Source organism: Gobius niger (assembly GCF_951799975.1).
Source record: "Gobius niger genome assembly, chromosome: 23".
In the NCBI taxonomy this organism is placed as follows: domain Eukaryota; kingdom Metazoa; phylum Chordata; class Actinopteri; order Gobiiformes; family Gobiidae; genus Gobius; species Gobius niger.
This window is the reverse complement of record NC_136874.1, coordinates 3,644,584-3,664,392: the sequence shown is the minus strand read 5'-3', so window position 1 is coordinate 3,664,392 and position 19,809 is coordinate 3,644,584. Positions and strand designations below refer to the sequence as shown.

At 42.3% G+C, this 19,809-nt stretch overlaps 1 protein-coding gene across 1 annotated transcript in view; it reads right to left on the bottom strand.

Annotated features, from left to right (window-relative positions):
- Positions 1-19,809, bottom strand: part of LOC306981964 (partitioning defective 3 homolog B-like) — a gene marked incomplete at its 5' end in the record, with an annotated part of 137,416 nt that overhangs the window by 22,608 nt on the left and 94,999 nt on the right. The window contains 2 exons of the mRNA XM_079581704.1: positions 5,555-5,683; positions 5,757-5,896. Of these exons, the coding sequence (XP_079437830.1) occupies positions 5,555-5,683; positions 5,757-5,896 (269 nt within the window). The remainder of the gene's footprint in view (positions 1-5,554; positions 5,684-5,756; positions 5,897-19,809) is intronic.

The window sequence follows — 19,809 nt, the reverse complement described above, 5'->3', positions numbered from 1 at the left end:
AAATCTAAAAGAAGAACAAGTCATTTAAACAGATCGTTTCCCTTGAGTTCCTGTAGCATTGTAGTCACTTTTTTGACATTTCTCTTCATTGCTTTTTGGGTCACTTTTCTGTTACTCTTTTTTTCCCCAAAAAAATGTATCACATTTCCGTTGTATTTTCGTCAATTTTTTTCACATTTCCGTCCATTTTTTTAATTTCACTTTTTTTTTTCAAATTTTTGCCACATTCTCGTCCATTTTTTGTCCATATTTTTTTTTCCCCCATTTTTTGTCACATTTTCATTATTTTTTTCACATTTTTGTCATTTTTTCCCCCCAAATTTTTCATCACTTTTTTTTTCTTTTTTTTCCACATTTTTGTCCATTTTTTGTCACATTTTTTCGAATTTTTTGTCACATTTTCGTAGTATTTTCATTTTTTTTTTTACATTTTTGTCTTTTTTTTCTTCACATTTTTCATCACTTTTTTTTCCACATTTTTGTCACATTTTCATACATTTTATTCAGATTTTCATCACATTTTTGTCAATTATTTTCACATTTTCATATATGTTTTTCACATGTTTTTATTTATTTTATTTTTTTTCATCAAATTTTTTGTCACATTTTTTTCATATTTTCGTCAAAAAAGAAAAATTCAAATTTTTTTCACTTTTTTTTCACATTTTTTCGATTTTCTCAAAATTTTCATCACTTTTTTTATTTTTTTTCACATTTTCGTCCATTTTTTGTCATATTTTTTCCAATTTTTTGTCGTATTTTCATACATGTTCTTCACATTTTTTTTATTTTTTTTATTTTTCATCACATTTTTTGTCACTTTTTTTCATATTTTCGTCCATTTTTTTCACATTTTTTGTCAAATTTCCGTCTTATTTTCATACATTTTTGTCACATTTTCATCACATTTGGGTAAAGCCAAACTGGAGAAAGTGTGCTCGGCTCAGGTGGGGGTTTAGGGGTTAAAGTTCACTCCATTAACACGCTCTCAAACGGCGCCATTTTAACTTCACGTGGGAAAAGTTTGAAAAAAAAATAACATTCACCTCTCACAGCCAAGCTATTAATCTGTTACCAAAATAACTGTTAATATCAATATCAATATCATTTAATAAACTATTCGTGAAAGACCTGGCCGTAACATTAAGGTCCAGTTCTTTGCTTTGGTGAAACACTGTCACGCTGCCCCCTGCTGGCCCATCCCGTCACTGCGCCCTCGGTCAACAAACACCGGTGACCTCTGCATTTACAAACACTTCCTCTGTACAAACACCTCGCATTAATTTATGTATATTTATGAGCCGCGGCTGAATGCATAATGAACCAGCACCTTTTATGCAAATTGCCGGTGAAAACGTTCCTCTTGCGGGGACATAAGCGCCGCTCCCTGGATCTATATGAGATGAATAAAGAGATTTGATGCCTGGTCCCTGAGGCCTTGTTAAAATTTAAATCACTGCTTTTGAGTCGATGGAAAAGATCGTGTTGAGCCAATTCCAGTCGGAAATGATAAAAACGATATGTCCACGAGAATGTTTCTACAGCTTTAGTTCACGCGGTCGATGTTGTAGCTGTAATGTCAGACACTATTTGTCCTTTCCCTGCACGAAAACGTAATATTTAAGCACTTGCTACGCGCATTAACCAAACACATTTTTTATGCACAGCTGGGCATTTGCTGAGAGGCCCCAATTTGAAGGGGAAATTAATTCTTTAACACCAGTAAATAAACCAGCTGAAAGTATTATTTATGATCTAAAATTCTTCCATACCTAAATTATAGTGTGGCACTTTGGGGGAGTTATTACAAAAGTACAATCCAAAAAAAGGAGTCAGAATAGCTCCAGCTTTTTGGTATTTCTATCAAAGTTTTCTGAGCAATGGGCGAGGAACGTGCTTCTCTATGGTCCTTATGGCGGGAGCTGACATTGCTGTAATGCCGCCCCCTTGTGGCCAGGGGCGACTCCAAGAGACACTTGGAAGCATTGATTGTAATGGGACTTCAAACGTCCCAAGAACGGCTTAAAAGTCTGGCTCCAAACAGTTTTTCTTTTTCTAAAAATTGCTATGACCCATGTGACCCATGAGACCACGATGGGGGAGGTGAAGTATTTTTAACCACGCTGGTTTTTGTTTATCAGCCAGAAATTTGGAAGCATTTTCAGTGTAATGACTGGCAATCAAGCTCTGGAGCTCTGTAGAGGCTCCGCCCCCCCGTGAGTGCAGGGCTTCCCGCCTTTTTGCCCTTTTAAGGAACAGGAGGAGACTGAGCGGCCATTAAGGTTCACACACGACCTTTTCTATGAATGGGGCTGAATAGGTATTAATCTATCTCTAATTATTATATCTATGTTTCTGACCCAGCCTTGATAAGTTTCCGTTAGCATTAGCATTAGCTCCCGCTAGCTTTAGCATACTGATGCTAACCGCTGCATTTCACGCGGCGATCAAAAATACATTTGGAGGCTTAAACCAACTCAGCGATTGATTATATTCACTTAGATGTGGCAAAAGTTGTGTTTTTAAGGCGTTGAGACGTATTATTACTATTCCCTTTTTTTGCATTTTTTATTAAAAAAAATCCCCATTTTTTAAACACAATTTTTCCTTCTTTTTACCACAATTTCTCCCAATTTTCACATTTTTTCCCAGAATTATTCCCCTTTTTTCCCAATTTTTTAAACACAATTTTTCCAAATTTTTACTACATACATTTGGAGGTTAAAACTAACTTAGTGATTGATTATATTCACTTAGATGTGGCAAAAATTGTGTTTTAAAGGCGTTGAGACTAATTATTATTCCCTTTTTTTGCATTTTTTTAAACATTTTTTCCCATTTTTTTAAACACAACTTTCCTCCTTTTTACCACAATTTCTTCCAATTTTCACAATTTTTTTCCAGAATTATTCCCTTTTTTTGCATTTTTTTGCATTTTTCCCCAATTTTTTAAAAACTATTTTTCCTTATTTTTACCACATACATTTGGAGGTTAAAACTAACTCAGCGATTGACTATATTCACTTCAATGTGGTAAAAGTTGTGTTTTTAAGGCGTTGAGACGTATTATTATTATTCCCTCTTTTTTGCATTTTTTTAAACATTTTTTCCCCATTTTTTAAAACACAATTTTCCTTCTTTTTACCACAATTTCTTCCAATTTTCACACATTTTTTCCACAATTATTCCCATTTTTTTGCATTTTTCCCCAATTTTTTAAACACAATTTTTCCTTATTTTTACCACATACATTTGGAGGTTAAAACTAACTCAATCTATTCACTAACATGTGGTAAAAGTTGTGTTTTTAAGGCGTTGAGAGCCAGAACTGGTATCGGTTAAGTATCATAGCATTGTAGCCGATACCCGATATCATATTTTGTTCAGTATCGGCTCCAAAATCCAGTACCAGTATCGGATCCCTACTTTTCAGTAAGCTATTTTGACACTTTTTTCAAGAAGATTTCAGATTTGGGTAAAGCCTAACTGAGAAAATGTGCTGGGTTAAGGCGGGGGTTAAGAGGTTAAGGTGTGCCCACTGAAACCTCATCTCTGAAGTGGCTGAAAGCAGGTTTAGCCTCCACAGATACAACTCAGAACTGCCTCATCTGGGCTGTATATTTATGCCAGAGCTGCTTTTTCCTCCCCTTTGTTTGGCCCATAAACACCTCGCGTGGAAAAACAAACCCACGCTCCCGCCGTCCGCCCCGGCTTCCTGCCCCGCGCTGGCGTGTTGACACAGCCGGGCTAAAGGAAGAGGGACCCGCGGGCACGTCCAGGCGGCGCGGGGGCAACGCCACCGTCTACCTGCCCCGGGGTCAAAGGGCGAGCGCCACCGTTTCCCCCGTAAAACACAGGACAGGCGACGAAAGGCGAGACGCCGCATCCTCTGTGGGGGATCAGTCCCTTTCCGTCGCTTCAAAAGACCCGCACGAAAGACGCCTCTCTCTGCGGAAATGTGGAGCACGGAGATGAGGGAAACCTGCTCAAAGTTACTATGTTTTCAACTAAATCTACAGAATGGATAAATGTATGGTTTTATTTTTCTCAGAGAGGATCTTGTTTAGTTTCCGAATGAGCTATTGAGGAGTGAAAAAAAATCTGTCAAGAGTTTAAAAACGTACATAAATGTCAAGTCCGCTGGAATCAAATGTAAAGCGTCATTTATGGACTTAATTTTAGCACAATGATATTTCTTTTGCCGTTTCTGTGATGGACTTGAATGATGAGGATACATTAGGGCTCTGTCCAGTATGAAATCAAATCTAGGGAATACACATCATAAAGAGCTGTGTTTTTGAAGAGGGAACAACATCACAACATGGTTAAAATAAAGACTTACTGTAACATGTCCCTTTAAGGCGAGACACTGCCGTCATGAGGTTCAATAGATCAGACTATGATACACTTTTGTTGCAACACAAAATGTTTCCTGATACAGAGAGCCACTGATACGACACACGTCATTATAACAAACTGCAAACTTGACCTTTAAATACTTGAATGGTGAATGGTTGTAATCTGTAAAGCAGTTTGTGATACTTCTCAGTGTGAAAAGCACTTTACAAATAAAGTTTAATTAGATTGATTTGATTAGAATAACCCCTCCTGGAACCGCTTAACGTGGTGGAGGGGTTTGAGCGCCCGAATGATCCTTCCTTTTGGGCTCCTCACCTGAATTCCGGGCTCTAATGTCCCATGGCAAACAGGTCCTGGGTGATGGGTCAGACAAAGAGGAGCTCAGAAGCCCCTTATGAGAGACCAACAGGCCTGTTTAGAACCATGAGCCTCATGGCCTGTCCTTCTGTGGACCCACCACCTGCAGGAGGAGCCAAAAGGTCCAACAGCTGCCCCCACGACCCATCAAAAGCTGAGTTTCCAAAGGTTATATGAAATATAAATCACTCACTCTTTGAGTGAAATATTTTGAAAACTGCAAATGGCAGATTTGACACATTTCAAAAGTTTCCTCTCATGTTTAAATGTGTTTGTGGGACAACGGATGGAAATTATCGCAAGGCTGCCACAGCAGGTTTAGCATGAGTCCCATGTACTGTTTGGATCAAATAAATAAAACGTATTGTGATATATTGCAAAACAATATAAATACTGTATCGGCACGGTGGCCGAGCAGTTAGAGCTCGTGCTTCACAGCGAGAAGGTCCAGGTTCGATTCCCACCTGGACGGGGCCTTTCTGTGGAGTTTACATGTTCTCATCGTGTCTGTGTAGGTTTCCTCCAGGTACTCCGGTCTCCCCTACCACTAAAACATGTACAATAGGCCAGGATGAACAAGAGTAAACAATCCGTGTGCCTTGTTCATTAACATGCACTGAGATTCCGTGGCCTCATTTTGAGAAAACGGGGCTTAAGTTTTGTCACATACGTTTTTAGCCGCTGCTGAAATAAATGAGCGTATTTGTATTCCAGCATCATCTCAGCCACAGCCTTTCCGTCTGTTTTTACTGACATTAAAACTAAGATGTTCAGGGTGAAGATCAAATCGCTAAACAAAGCTTGTCTTGTTTGCTGCGTGTCTCCCCTCCAGCCTCACCAGTTCTCGTGGCAGGAACATGTCCTCCTGCCGGGCCACCACTAAAGACACGCCCTCCCCCTGCTTGGTGGAGCGCAGCATGGCCACCAGCTCCTCCTGAGTGCGGTCGGCCATGTCCACGCCGTTCACCTGGAGACAGACACAGAGAGAGAGGTTCTAACTGGAGTCTGCATGAGGGTTTGTGTGAATGTGCTCCTCTGACCTCCAGGATGCGGTCTCCAGGCTGCAGTCGTCCATCTTTCACGGCCGCCCCTCTCTGAAGGATGTTCTTGACCAGGATGGGGCCCGGGCCGTGGACCAGGATGTCGCGCGTGACCACGGTGAAGCCGAGACCCTCAGTGCCTGAATCACAGAACACAAGGTCAATCAAAATGGCCGCTGGATTTTGTATCGCTTTTGCAGTTTCCAGTCGTCTCTTAAATCTGTGAATGTGTTGCTGCCAGTTTTGGGGGAGAGATGCCCTACTTTTTGTTCGCAGGCTGGAGGAAAAAAACGGGAGCCATCTTAGATTCAACCTGAGGCGTGTTTGAAATGTGCCATGTGAAATCAGTCTTGACTTGTAAAAGCAGAAGATCGCAAATCTAATCCCAAAACATGGAAGACAAATGCATCAAGATTTAGCCTTTGCTTCATTGCTGCAAAAACTGAAAGCACAGATTCTGACTTTAATCTAGTTATAGAGTCGACATCAAACACTAAAGCACAGGTACGACAAGTGTTGATGCTGTTGGTCCAGGGACAGCAATACAGGAAGTGACTTGATTGGTTTCCCTTTCTTTTCTTTACCCCATTTACCACAATTTCTCCAAATGTTCACCCATTTTTGCCAGAATTATTCCCATTATTTTTGGCATTTTTTCCAAATTTTTCCCTATTTTTACCAGAATTTCTCCCAATTTTCCCCCACTTTTTTTCAGAATTACTCCCTTTTTTTTTGCTTTTTTGAAAATGTTCCCCCCATTTTTTAAACAAATGTATTTTAACAAAAAAAATCTCCCAATTTTCAGTCATTATTTGCAGAATCATTCAATTTTTTTTTGCATTTTTCCCACATTTTTAAAACATCTTTTTCCTTATTTTTTACCAGAATTTCTCAAAATGTTCCCCAATTTTTTTGCAGAATTATTTTGTTTTCCATTTTTTCCCAATTTTTTAAACACAATTTTTCTACAATTTCTCCAAATTTTCACCCACCTTTTTTTCAAGAATTATTCCCTTTTTTGGGGACTTTTTTGGCATTTTTTTAAACACAATTTTTCCTTATTTTTACCAGAATTTCTCCCAATTATCACCCACTTTTTTCAGAATTATTCCCTTTTTTTTTTTGCTTTTTTGAAAATTTTCCCCCCATTTTTTAAACAAATGTTTTCCATATTTTAACAAAAAATTCTCCAAATTTTCAGTAATTATTTGCAGAATTTTTTTTATTTTTTTTGCATTTTTTCCACATTTTAAAAACATCTTTTTCCTTATTTTTTACCAGAATTTCTCAATATTTTCACCAATTTTTTTGCAGAATTATTCCCATTTTGTTTTCCACTTTTCACAATTTTTTAAACACAATTTCTCCAAATTTTCACCCACTTTTTTTCCAGAATTATTCCCATTTTTTGGCATTTTTTCCCAATTTTTTAAACACAATATTTCCTTATTTTCATTTTTTGTCATCACGTTTTAATGGTTTTTGTTGTGGATTTTTTTACCACATTTTCATTGCTTCTTTTCTCACATTTTCAACACGTTTTCATTGCGTTTTTTTCTGCACAAATCGTGACAATCAAAAGAAGCTTAGATGACTTTTGTGGGCCTGAGCTTTCAAATGAGGTCTCTAGGCTGTAAACCCCAGTCGAGAAGCTTCTAGATTTGGGTAAACCTGGGTTAAGGCGGGAGTTAAGATAATTCCACCCATAGAAACCTGAAGGACTGTGCGCCGATACCTCCTTAATTACACAGGTTATCACTCCTTAATTGAATGTCCCCCCCTCGCTTCCTTCGCCTCCTCCGTCCTCCCTCCTCGACCTTATCTCGCCCCCTCCGCGTCCTCTTCCACCACATTAAGTACGCTTTAAAAGCCTGGTTTCCCCGTTTCCCTCCGGGTGCTCGGGCTCCCCGTGCGAGCCGGGATTATGACACACTCTTGGCTTTAATTTCACGTCTGAGCGCGTTCGCCGAAGACGGGGCTAAGATACCATTACCCCCCCGAGCGCCGCCTCCCCAGGGATGATTTCTTTTAAGATTTTTTTTCTGTTTTTAAACAAACCAGAAGCCCTCACACGATCCTGATTTAAACCTACTCCTCGTTAAGTCTTAGTTACGTCGATTCTGATTCAAATCCCCCCCCTTTTCCCCCTTTTCCCCCCCTTTTTTTTATCAAACCGGGGAGATGAAATATTTAAATAAGTCCAGAAAACGGTGTCAACTATTTTCATGGATTCGCAAGCCCCAAGTCATGAGTGAAATGGGAGGTAGATGTGTTGCAAATCCGGCGTGGCGTGCTAAAGGCGCCGAGCGATGCTATCTCGTCTGGAAGCTAACAGCGTGCCTGGCCTACATTACCGGCGCCGAGCCGTCAATCAAAGACACAAATCCCTCTGCCGGGGGAGAGCGCTTCATACAGGACGCTTATGCTTTTATTCATCTGGGTTTGGACCTGCTGCAGTGAAGGTGCAGGGCGACTTTGGGGACTCTTCGTCTCGATTTGGGATGAAGTGGACGTATCCTGCATGTTATGTCCACATGCATGTCCTCTGTTTAATACTATAGACCTTTAGGACGCCGTGATGTCACCTGAGACCCAGTAATTGGCTTGTATACAGCATGGAGGGCCACAGATTGGGCCCCGGGCCGCACTTTGGGCACCCCTGCTTCAGGACAGTGTCTCCTATGACGCAACGTAATCTAGAAAGTTCAGGTCGGAGCAAAAGGGGAAGAAACCAGAAAGAAACCAAAGGGAAGAGGATGAATTAACACTTAACCTCTTAACTCCCGCCTGAACCGAGAGCATTTTCTCCAGGTCAGCTTTACCCAAACCCTGTAGGCCAGTGTAACACCTCATTTGAAAGCTAAGATCTACAAAACTCATCTAAATGGATCTTTTTTCCTCACGTCATCACATTTTTTTTCCATCATTTTGTAACTTTTTTGTAAATTTTCTGTCACTTTTTGTCACATTTGTCCTTTTGTTGTCACATTTTTGCCATTTTTCCATCACTTTTTCATCATTTTTTGTAAATTTTTTGTCCATTTTTCGTCAGTTTTCTCACTTTTTTGTCACATTTTGTAATTTTTTCACAATTTTTTTGGTCAAATTTTAGTACATTTTTTGCCAGTTTTTTGACAATTTTTTTGTCAGTTTTTTGTCTACGTTTTCTCACTTTTTTGTCACATCTTCATCATTGTTTTTCGTCTCAGTTCTGTCGCAATTTTCTCACCTTTTTTCCAGAAGCTTTTGGACTGGGGTAAAGCCAAACTGGAGCAAAATGTGCTCGGTTCAGGTGGGAGTTAAGGGTTTAAAGAGACAAGTTGGCCATTTTATGCTCACTACTGCCACCTCAGGTCATACGTGTAACTGCAGCTTCTATATTAAGCTCGTGCATGACGGCACTTCAGACCCGAATTAACACCTTTTTGAGTGACAGTGCAGGATTTTAGAGGCATTCTACACATTAGGAGATGGCTGGAACATGTAGGGAGAGGAAGACTTTATTTGAACATTTTTAAACTCCATATTAAAATGCCTTCACTTTTATGACTCTGTGGAGGGACAGGATTGTATTAGCCAAGCTCACCTCCATCATGGACAACACCTACCAATTCCTTAAGCATTATAGGCTCTCTCAGTTCACACTAAAACATTTATTTACCCCATCACAGGCAAAACAATGTTCATGTCTCGAGAGAAAAAGAGCTACAGCGTCAAAAGGTTACGCTATAGTTTGCGTTTTGACACACAAAATCAGGCCCATTGACCCACCCACCCCCCCCGGACTGCACTACTTTAGCAAACACTTAGGCTTTATGGATTTGCTACTGGTGACTGGTGTTCAAACTGTCATTTCAACATGATTTACCTCTTAACCCCCACCTGAACCGAGCACACGTTCTCCAGTTTGGCATTACACAAATCAAATCTAGCTTCTTGGAAAAAAAGCGTTGAAAACAAGAATAAAACACACAAAAAATGTGACAAAGAATGACAAAAACATGCCGGGAAAGTGACAAAAAAGTGATGCAAACACGACAAAAAAGCAACAAAAAAGGAGACGAAAATGCTTCCAAAATGTGTCTAAACCGCACCAACACCGTGACAAACGAGACGCTACACTGTTGCTCTCAGGTGAAGAAAGACAACACCTCTCACTCACTGCATGGGACTGTAGAGGAGCTGAGCAGCTCTTTCAGTGGCAGACTGAGGCACCCTCAGTGCAAGAAGGAGCAGGTCCTTCATCCTCACTGCTGTCAGACTGAACAACAAAACTGTAAAGTGTCATGTGCAATAATCTGCAATATATGAGTCACTTTATCAACCTTTATGCACTGCCTTTTCCCCCTTAAGTTTGTGTAGTCATTGTATATAAAACACTTCTATTTACTATTAAACTGTTTCCTATCCTGAGTGTTTCTGAGAGATAAATATAACAAGTGAAGTTCTCCATTGTGAGATCAATAAAGGCTTATCTTATCTTCAACTTAAGTGTGACTAACACTAAATTACTACTTAACTACTACAGTAAATAGCTAACTCATAAGGCATAGTTCTTCACATACTTCACATATTCATTGTTAAGTAGTTAAGTCAAGATGAATTCAGGCTAAATAAGATGTAGTTTTTATTAAGTGTTACCCAACCTGATAACAGTCATTTTAACCCCTTAACTCCCTCCTGAACCGAGCACATTTTCTCCCATTTGGCTTTACCCCAGTCCAAAAGTTTCTGGAAAAAAGCTGTGAAAATAGCAACAAAACTGAGACGAAAACAATGATGGAAATGTGACAAAAAAGTGAGAAAACATTGACAAAAAATTTGACAAAAATGTGACAAAAAATGACAACATTTGGATAAAAAATGGACAAAAAAATGACAAAAATGTGACAAAAAATGACCCAAAAAAATGACAAAAAAGTTACAAAAATGAGTTGAATACCCAACAAAAAAATTATGGCAAAAAAATCTGATGACGTGAGGAAGAAGATCCTCTCGGTTCAGGCGGGAGTTAAGAGGTTAACAGACTCAAGTAGTGATTCTCTCATTTCTCTGTACATAAATATAAAAAGAACCCGGCTAGCAATATTTAGCCAATAATTGATCCCTTGTGTTCACAAAAAGACTAAAACTCAACTAAAAAACAATATTTTTGGGGGTTGCGGCTCGTCATAACGCACTGAAACCACTGGTCTGGACAAGAGCCCTGTCTAGGCACAGAGAATATACAATAATATCACAAAGCTAGGATTTAATAGCTCCATTTAAAGCCGGCAATCTTTCCAATGCACCAAAACATCACACACCGCTCGCTAAGAAGTCCTAAGAAGCCGTCTCGATGCTATCAACAAATCAGTGTTGACGCGCGTTATTGTGAGGACGTGTAAAGCTGATGGAAGTGAAAGCGACTGGAGGATTAACGGGAAAATCCCATAGGAACACACGGCAACACGTGGAGAAAGATACAAACGGAAAACTGTCTCGATTTAAAGCAGCGGGGAGGCTTAGCGAACAAAACCAAACACCCACGGATAGTTTAAGGTCAAACCACAAAGTTAAAGGGATGTTTCAGGACCTCATTGCCTAGTTATCCAGAGTGCTGCTGGTTTCTGAAGATACTTTTTTTGCAATTCATGCAGTTCTTATGTTTGAAGAGTTTCGTGGCGCTAGGCTAGTGCAAGGCTAGCGCATGTCTATGGTATCAGCTAGCCTGCATTAAAAACAGTCTGACCCGCTCCACAGAGCACCTGAGGCAAATCACTTGTAACACCAGACTAACCACATGTGTGATAACATAAATTCTCTAATACTGGCCTGGATTCCATTAGCGGCCGGGTCTCTGACAGAGGCCGGGTCTCTGACAGAGGCCGGGTCTCTGACAGAGGCCGGGTCTCTGACAGAGGCCGGGTCTCTGACAGAGGCCGGGTCTCTGACAGAGGCCGGGTTGGCGGCTGGCGGAGGCAAATTAAAGCCGGTCTCTAAAACAGGCCGGGGCTTTTATTAGAAACTGTAGCGGTAGAAATATTCCCCATGTTAGGAATTTGTCTCATACTGGTGTAAATGAAAACTCACGTGCAGGAAGTAAACAAACGGGAACCCGGGCCGAGGGGGACGCTGCGGAGGAGCTGATCCGAGCGTAACTTTGACACAGATTTAGCCACTTTTCAAACCTCCTGTGACCATATTCAAATGTTTATGACCCTCCAGGGTTTTAATAAAGTCACCATCGCGTCTTCAAAGCACGTCCAGCTGCTCCGTGTGCAGGTCAGTCCCACGCCTCAAAATAACTCCTCCCATCAGCGCGAGCGTCTCGTCTTCTCTCGGGTCAGTCTCATGATCGATCACAAACACAAACGCTCCGTCTAAACTCGCCTTTTACACAAGATAACAACAAACGGTTTATCTATTCAACTTAAGGCTCCAAAACTATTAAAGCATTTAAGAAAATATATAAGTCAAACATGATAGAGAAGTATAGATCACTTGAATGAAAACCATTAGAAGAGAAGTCGATCGAGGATACATAGCATAATTTTTGTTTGTTGAAGTTTAAGTTTTGTGCTAAAGCGTTACCATCGTTGGTATTAAAGAAAGTGTATAATGTGTCATCTTGGGACACAGAGTCACAGTTGTAAAAGGGGTTAGGCAGAATAAGTCTTGGCTTCAGCCTAAACCCCTTCGGTCAGGCATCATTTAGATTAAAATCTTAATGTATGTGTTTTCTTATTGTATAATGTCTAAGATCTTTGGAAAACTTGTGACATGTGAATTAAATGTTCATAATGACCGAAGAAAATAAATTAACTAACTAATTAACTAACAAATAATCCGGTCCGCGGTAAAAACGAAACAGAAACCTGCAGTGACACTGATGTCAAAGCTCCGCTAACAGCAACGAAACACTTCCTGTTGTCCCGACAAAATAAAAGGCGTCAATGTTCCAGCCGCTGGGAGAGGGTTTGAAATGTTTAATAAATGAACCTAATATTTTAGGTGCAAATGGACATAAATCTCGTTTTTCTTCATTTTCCTGGTCGTCCGTTTTGCTCAAATAGAAATAAAGGCCTGTCTCTAATTGTGGCCTGGTTCCAATAAAGGCCTGGTCCGAGATGCCCTTGAGTAAATAAAGGCCCCGGCCTATATTAGAGCATTTACGGTATATTTGAGCAGCATCAGCTTCGTGGTTGTATAAGCTACGCAGCGGCGGAGTGATCTGCTAGAAAATAGTCCCTCAAAATAGTGAAGGCCAAATAACTCAGCGCTCCGGAGCTTGTGTCGCTCTTCCTGGAGTAGATCCTTTGAAACACTGCGTCGGAGCCTCTTTCAGTAACACCTGGTCACGTGACAAAGTGGCTGTGGGCCAGAATACATTTTGTATTTTCTTATTCTTTACAATGTCCGAGCACATATTCTCCGGTTTGGCTTTACACAAATCAACAACAAAAAAAAGGTGGAAATAGAAAGGAAAAAAATGGATGAAAAACTGGTTCATATACTTCTAAACAACCCTAAAAAACAAGTAGTATATATTCATAATTCAGCATTTGTTATGGTAATATGGCAGAAATACTCCTTTATTTTGCCTCTGGATGCTTCGAACATGACAATGTTAAAATGAAGCATTATGTTAGCATTCTCCTTTATCTATGTATTTATGGGCTGCTGAACCACTTTGCTCCTCTCCATGTCTTTGTATCTTTATTTAGTAGAAAACTCGATTCATAATTCAGCATTTGTTAAAGTGGTTTTTGAATAGAGAACATTTAGATTTTTCTCCAAATGGTTTTCCCCCTTAAACATGACCATATGGGCGATTCCAGAGATGCCGTCTGTATAGAGTTTGGGAATGTGACGTCATATCGCTAGTATTATGGGATTAGCAGCAATTGTAAACTAGTGGAGATTTTAAAAGTTAAAATACTGGAGTTATTGTTCACATTGAAACACTTGGACACCACAGTGAGTTAGCTGTATTTACCAGCAGTAACTCAGCAGCTAACGGAGCTGTTCCACTGCTTTTTTCCCCACTTTTTAGCCATTTCCATTGGCTAATGTTAGTCAATGGAAATGTATGCTAACAGCTACAAAGATGGCGGATCTCCATGGTAACTGTGGAAGGTGATGACATAATCACATTCTAGATGATGACATAATCATCAGACCTAATTGACCAATCCCTGAGCGGATACCTGGGTTGCTATGTGACATCATCGCATTCCAAAGGTTCACTGATCCACAGACACAAACAGAACAGCTAACGCAGCGCACAGGGCTTATCTGTCCAACGTTTTAACCAACGTTTTGACGTCATGCATGGCCGTGATTCTCCACAGCTATAAACCATTTTCGTTTTAGCAATCTGGGGCAGTAGACACACGTTTTAGCTGGTTTTAGACCAGGGGTGTCCAAGCATTAGCTTGGGAACCATCAGGGGAGCCACTCTGGTGTTCCTCTGAAGCAGAATTAATTAGAAACCCCTGTGCAAAATCACAGTTTATCAGCAGAAAAAAACTTTGGTTTGGTGTTCACTTGAACAATGGCGACTTTGATATCTATTCCTGGAAGCCACAAGATCTCAGATCTAAAGGTACAGGTCTACAAAGAGGTCAAAGACGACGGCCCGGGACAGGATTGGTTCTGGACCAATGAGACCTCTCGATATGTCGACGTTACTCCTAATGTGAGAATAATATCGACACCGGAAACGCTCACAACACAGTATGAAACGCTGACTGAAGTCATCTTAAGAGTTGAGCGTTTGCAGAAAGAGCAGATGAAATCACAACAGGACGCACATCAAGAGATGATCAACCAGCTGGCCGCTCAAAAGATGGATTTTGACGCCCGGATCGCAAGCCTGGAAAACCAAAACACAACCACTAAACAGCTTGAAGACCGTCAAACAGATCTGGAGCAGAAACTGGAAACGAATAATGTCGTTCTTGAACAGCTGAAAAGTGCAAGTAACGCAGAGAAAGCAGAGATGATAAGCAACATTGAGACCGTTGTTTGCAACATTCACAGTGAAGTAAAAAGTTTAAGTCAAGACGTTCGTGACCTGCGAGATTTGAACAAGCAGAAGATGACTTTGGAAAGCGCTCCCGTCATGTCAGCTCAGATTCTAACCAATCCAGCTCAGTTTATCTCACCTGTAGTCCCAGTTTTAAACAAAGTCAAGGAAGATAAACCAGCACTGTCGCTGAGGCCCTCACGAGGTGACTTCCCGGTTTTGGGGAATCCCGAAACCACAAAGACTCAACTTGACGCTCCCATAAAGATTCAATCTGACAGTCCCATAAAGACTCAATCTGACAGTCCCACAAAGACTCAATCTGACAGTCCCACAAAGACTCAATCTGACAGTCCCACAAAGACTCAATCTGACTGTCCCACAAAGACTCAATCTGACGCTCCCACAAAGACTCAATCTGACAGTCCCAAAAAGACTCAATCTGACAGTCCCACAAAGACTCAATCTGACAGTCCCATAAAGACTCAATCTGACAGTCCCATAAAGACTCAATCTGACTGTCCCACAAAGATTCAATCTGACAGTCCCACAAAGACTCAATCTGACTGTCCCACAAAGATTCAATCTGACAGTCCCACAAAGACTCAATCTGACTGTCCCACAAAGATTCAATCTGACAGTCCCACAAAGACTCAATCTGACAGTCCCACAAAGACTCAATCTGACAGTCCCACAAAGACTCAATCTGACAGTCCCACAAAGACTCAATCTGACAGTCCCATAAAGACTCAATCTGACAGTCCCAAGCAAGCTCTACAAAGCTCACGCAAGGAAAGTGACAATTCAACAAGCTCACGTAAGCTTCGCAAAAAGCGGACACGCAAGACGCTCAGACCAAAGGAAGAGGCGTCAAACTCAGACGAAAGAACATCAGCCTCCAGCTCCACAGAATCGTCAGAGTCGGAAGAGGACAATTCGATTTCTGATTTCAATAGCTCGGAGTTCTTTAAGAATCTCAACGTCATTACAGAGGTGAAGACAGATAACGGAAAATGGCCTGCATTCATCGATAAAGGAACTGCAGAATGTTTAGATTCCATACTCGAAAGCCATTCGGCTGGCAGTTCAGCAGAGGAAGCGTGTAACAGTTTAAAGTCTCAAGAGGGAGAGGGAAAAAACAATCACAAACAAGCTACGGACGGCAAACTGCCAGACTTCACACCTGAAGCAAGATCTGATGTGGATCATGAAAGGCCAAGCACATCGCAGGCTTTCCTGAAAAAGACAGATAAGCCTGACTCTGGAACTGAAGGAGATGAAGGCTCTAACCCCAGAAGAGGATTCTGGTGTGGGTTGGAGACAGAAAGTCAGAGCGACGAACGTGTTATTGCAGAGGCTCTCGAACTCATCAGAGTGGTGAAGAGAGAGATTGCGGAAGGAAAATGGGCAGCAATCATCGATGAAGAAAATGCAGAACTTTCAAATTCCATACCCAAAACCCATTCGACTAGCAGTTCTGCAGAGGAAGCTCGGATCAGCTTGAAGGATTTAGAGTCTCAAGAGGCAGAGGGAAATCAGAATCAAAAGCCAGCTACAGACGTAAAACTGCCAGACTTCACACCTGAAACAAGATCTGAAAATGATGATCAGGAAAGGCCAAGCACATCGCAAGCATTCTTGAAAGAGCTGGACAAGCCTGAGTCCAGAACCGTGACCCCACCTTCTGAAGACTTCCTCGATGAAGAAGATGAAGAACTTTTAGCTTCCATACTCGAAATCTTTAGGGATAGCAGTTCTGCAGAGGAAGCCTGTATCAGTTCGAAGGATTTAGAGTCTCAAGAGGCAGAGGACGACAAGAATCACAAACTAGCAACGGACGTAAAACTGACAGACTTCATACCTGAAGCAAGATCTGAAAATGTTGATCAGGAAAGGCCAAGCACATCGCAAGCATTCTTGAAAGAGCTGGACAAGCCTGAGTCCAGAACCGTGACCCCACCTTCTGAAGATATTTCCGACACTGACAGAGAAACACAAGACTCCAACCCCAGAATAAGATCCTGCGATAGGTCGGAGATGGAAAGAGAGAGAGAGGAACGCGATAGGGCAGGGGTTCTCGACAGGGAGGCAGAGAGAGAGGTCAAAATGGGACAAGAATTCCTCGATGAAGAAGATGAAGAACTTTTAGATTCCAAACTCGAAACCTTTAGGGATAGCCGTTCTGCAGAGGAAGCCTGTATCAGTGTTGATCAGGAAAGGCCAAGCACATCACAGGCATTCCTGAAAAAGCCAGACAAGCCTGACCCCGGAACCATAACCTCATCTTCTGAAGATATTCCGGACGTTGACGGAGAACGAGACTCTAACCGCAGAGTAAGATCCTGGAATAGGTCGAAGGAAGAAAGACAGAGAGAGGAACGCTCTATGGCAGAGATTTTCCGCATGACTAGAATGGCTAGAGTGGCATTCATCGGCGAAGAAAAGCCAGACAAGCCGAAAAATTGGAAGCGAAAGTCTCGGCATTGACCCCAGACGAAATAGGCGATATTTCGCTTATTTCTCTATTTTTGAATGACGAAACGTTGATTCTAAGGCAATCACAGCTGGTCTTTGTGAGAGCGACCCTGATCGTTGGGGGATTCACAAAGCACAACTGTCTCACAGCTTTTCACCTCGCTGTCGCCATCTGCAACCACTTCCTTTACTACGTCAAACTTGCAGATACGTCTTCAATCTAAAGGCTCATTCACACTTCACAAGACGCAAGAACTTCTTGTTCTTGCACCCTGAAATGCAGAACAAAATGCAGTCACTTTAGCTTTGTACTGATAACAGTTCCATGGCAAAAGTGACTTCATTTTGTTCTGCAGCTCGGGGTTCAAGGACAAGAAGTTCTTGCGTCTTGTGAAGTGTGAATGAGCCTTTAGATTGAAGACGTATCTGTATGTTTGACGTAGTAAAGGAAGTGGTTGCAGATGGCGAGGCAAAAAGGTCTTTCACAAACTTGGCTGATTACAACTGAGACAGTGCACTCTTTGCTAAGTCTTGATCTGGAACTACTGCACCTTACCCACTACGGCATCATTTAGAAATAAAAAAGCCCATGTGATGAAATTACATGGGGTAATTTCATCACATGGGCTAAAACCCGCGGACATAATTGGCCATGACCAGGGTTTCAAATTAAAATTAATTAAAAATGAAATTGAAATTAATTAATCTCATGTTAATACCAAACCCGCTCAAAAATACCTGAAAAACTGCTCCAAACCTGCAAAAGTACAGTTTTGGAGCAGGAATTTCCAATGCACTGAGCTCTTCCCTCCCTCTCACTGAAAAAACTAGCTTGGATTGCCTTGGATAAGAGTTTTGTCTTACAAATTGACACTGAAATAAATAAATAATAATAATAATAATAATTAAAGCCGCAAGCGGCGATAAAGGCCCTCGCCCCGGGGGCACTCCCCCCTGCGACCGCCCCCGCTCGCTCTTGACCCTTGCAAGCCCCGTACGCGCTGCCCCTTGCGATTGTCCCCGCTCTCTCTCATCCAAACCTCCTCTCGCCTCTTCCTCACGCCCAGCCTGGCCTCACTCTTGAAAGTGTCAAAGCCATATTTGAACTGGCAACCTCCTACACCAAAGACCAGCGCACTATCACTGAGCTGTACCTCCATGTTAATGTGGCCCTGATGTGGCCTACTCTTCTTTAAATTACCGGTTAGAAATTCGTTCCCAGTTCACCACTGGAGGAGGGGGTCAACTCAGGTCATGTGTCCCCCCACACATTTTTTTCAATCGTTTTCAACATTGTCCCCAGTGTTGCCTAAGTTGCTTCCCTACTATCCCACAATTTCTTTGTCTTTAAACTTCGTAATGTTCATTGTGTCGACTTGTGTTCTAGTATCACTTTTTAGGTTCGTTTTGCCAGACATTAAGGTTAGAGATGTTGAAGATCTTTTACCTTTACATGTTTCAGCGCCATCTGCAGGCCGTCATCAGAAGTATCACCGGCGTGCGGTGACGTTTCACTTACCAGCTGTTCTTACTTCCGAGGCGTGACCAGTCTGACGGTCCCAACAGGTCCGACAGACTGGTCACGCCCCCTGCCGCCCGGTGGATTCAGGGCGACAGAGGGCGTAATCATTGGAGGAGGGTGTCCCAGGTGTGGGACAGGAGAAACGCTCCTTCGTCACGGTGGACCTGTTGGGACCGGAGTTTGCGGATGATGTTGTTCTGATGGCTTCAACGAACCAGGACCTTCAGCTGCTCTGGGGCGGTTTGCAGCCGAGTGTGAAGCGGCCGGGATGAGGATCAGCACCTCCAAATCTGAGCCCATGGTTCTCCACCGGAAAAAGGTGGTTTCCCCTCTACGGGTCGGTGGGGAGTCCTTACCTCAAGTGGAGGAGTTCAAGTATCTCGGGGTCTTGTTCACGAGTGAGGGGCGGATGGAGCATGAGATGGACAGACGGATCGGTGCGGCGTCAGCAGTGATGCGGTCGCTGTATTGGTCTGTCGTGGTGAAGAGGGAGCTGAGTCGGGGCAAAGCTCTCGATTTACCGATCGATCTACGTTCCCGCCCTCACCTATGGTCATGAGATTTGGGTCATGACCGAAAGGACAAGATCGCGAATACAAGCGGCCGAAATGAGTTTCCTTCGCAGGGTGTCTGGGCGCACCCTCGAGATCGGGTGAGGAGCTCAGTTACCCGGGAGGAGCTCGGAGTAGAGTCGCTGCTCCTTCACGTCGAAAGGAGCAGCTGAGGTGGCTCGGGCATCTGTTCCGGATGCCTCCTGGTCGCCTCCCGCGGGAGGTGTTCCAGGCATGTCCTAGTGGGACAAGGCCTCGTGGAAGGCCCAGGACACGGTGGTGGGACTATGTCTCCGAGCTGGCCTGGTGTCGCCTCGGGGTCAGAACAGCTGGAGGACGTGTGTGTGGACCGGGAAGTCTGGGCATCTCTGCTGAGACTGCTGCCCCCGCGACCCGGCCCCGGATAAAGCGGAAGAAAATGGATGGATGGCACTTGGTAAATGGTAAATGGTCTCAACTTATATAGCGCTTTTCCACCTACATTAGGCACTCAAA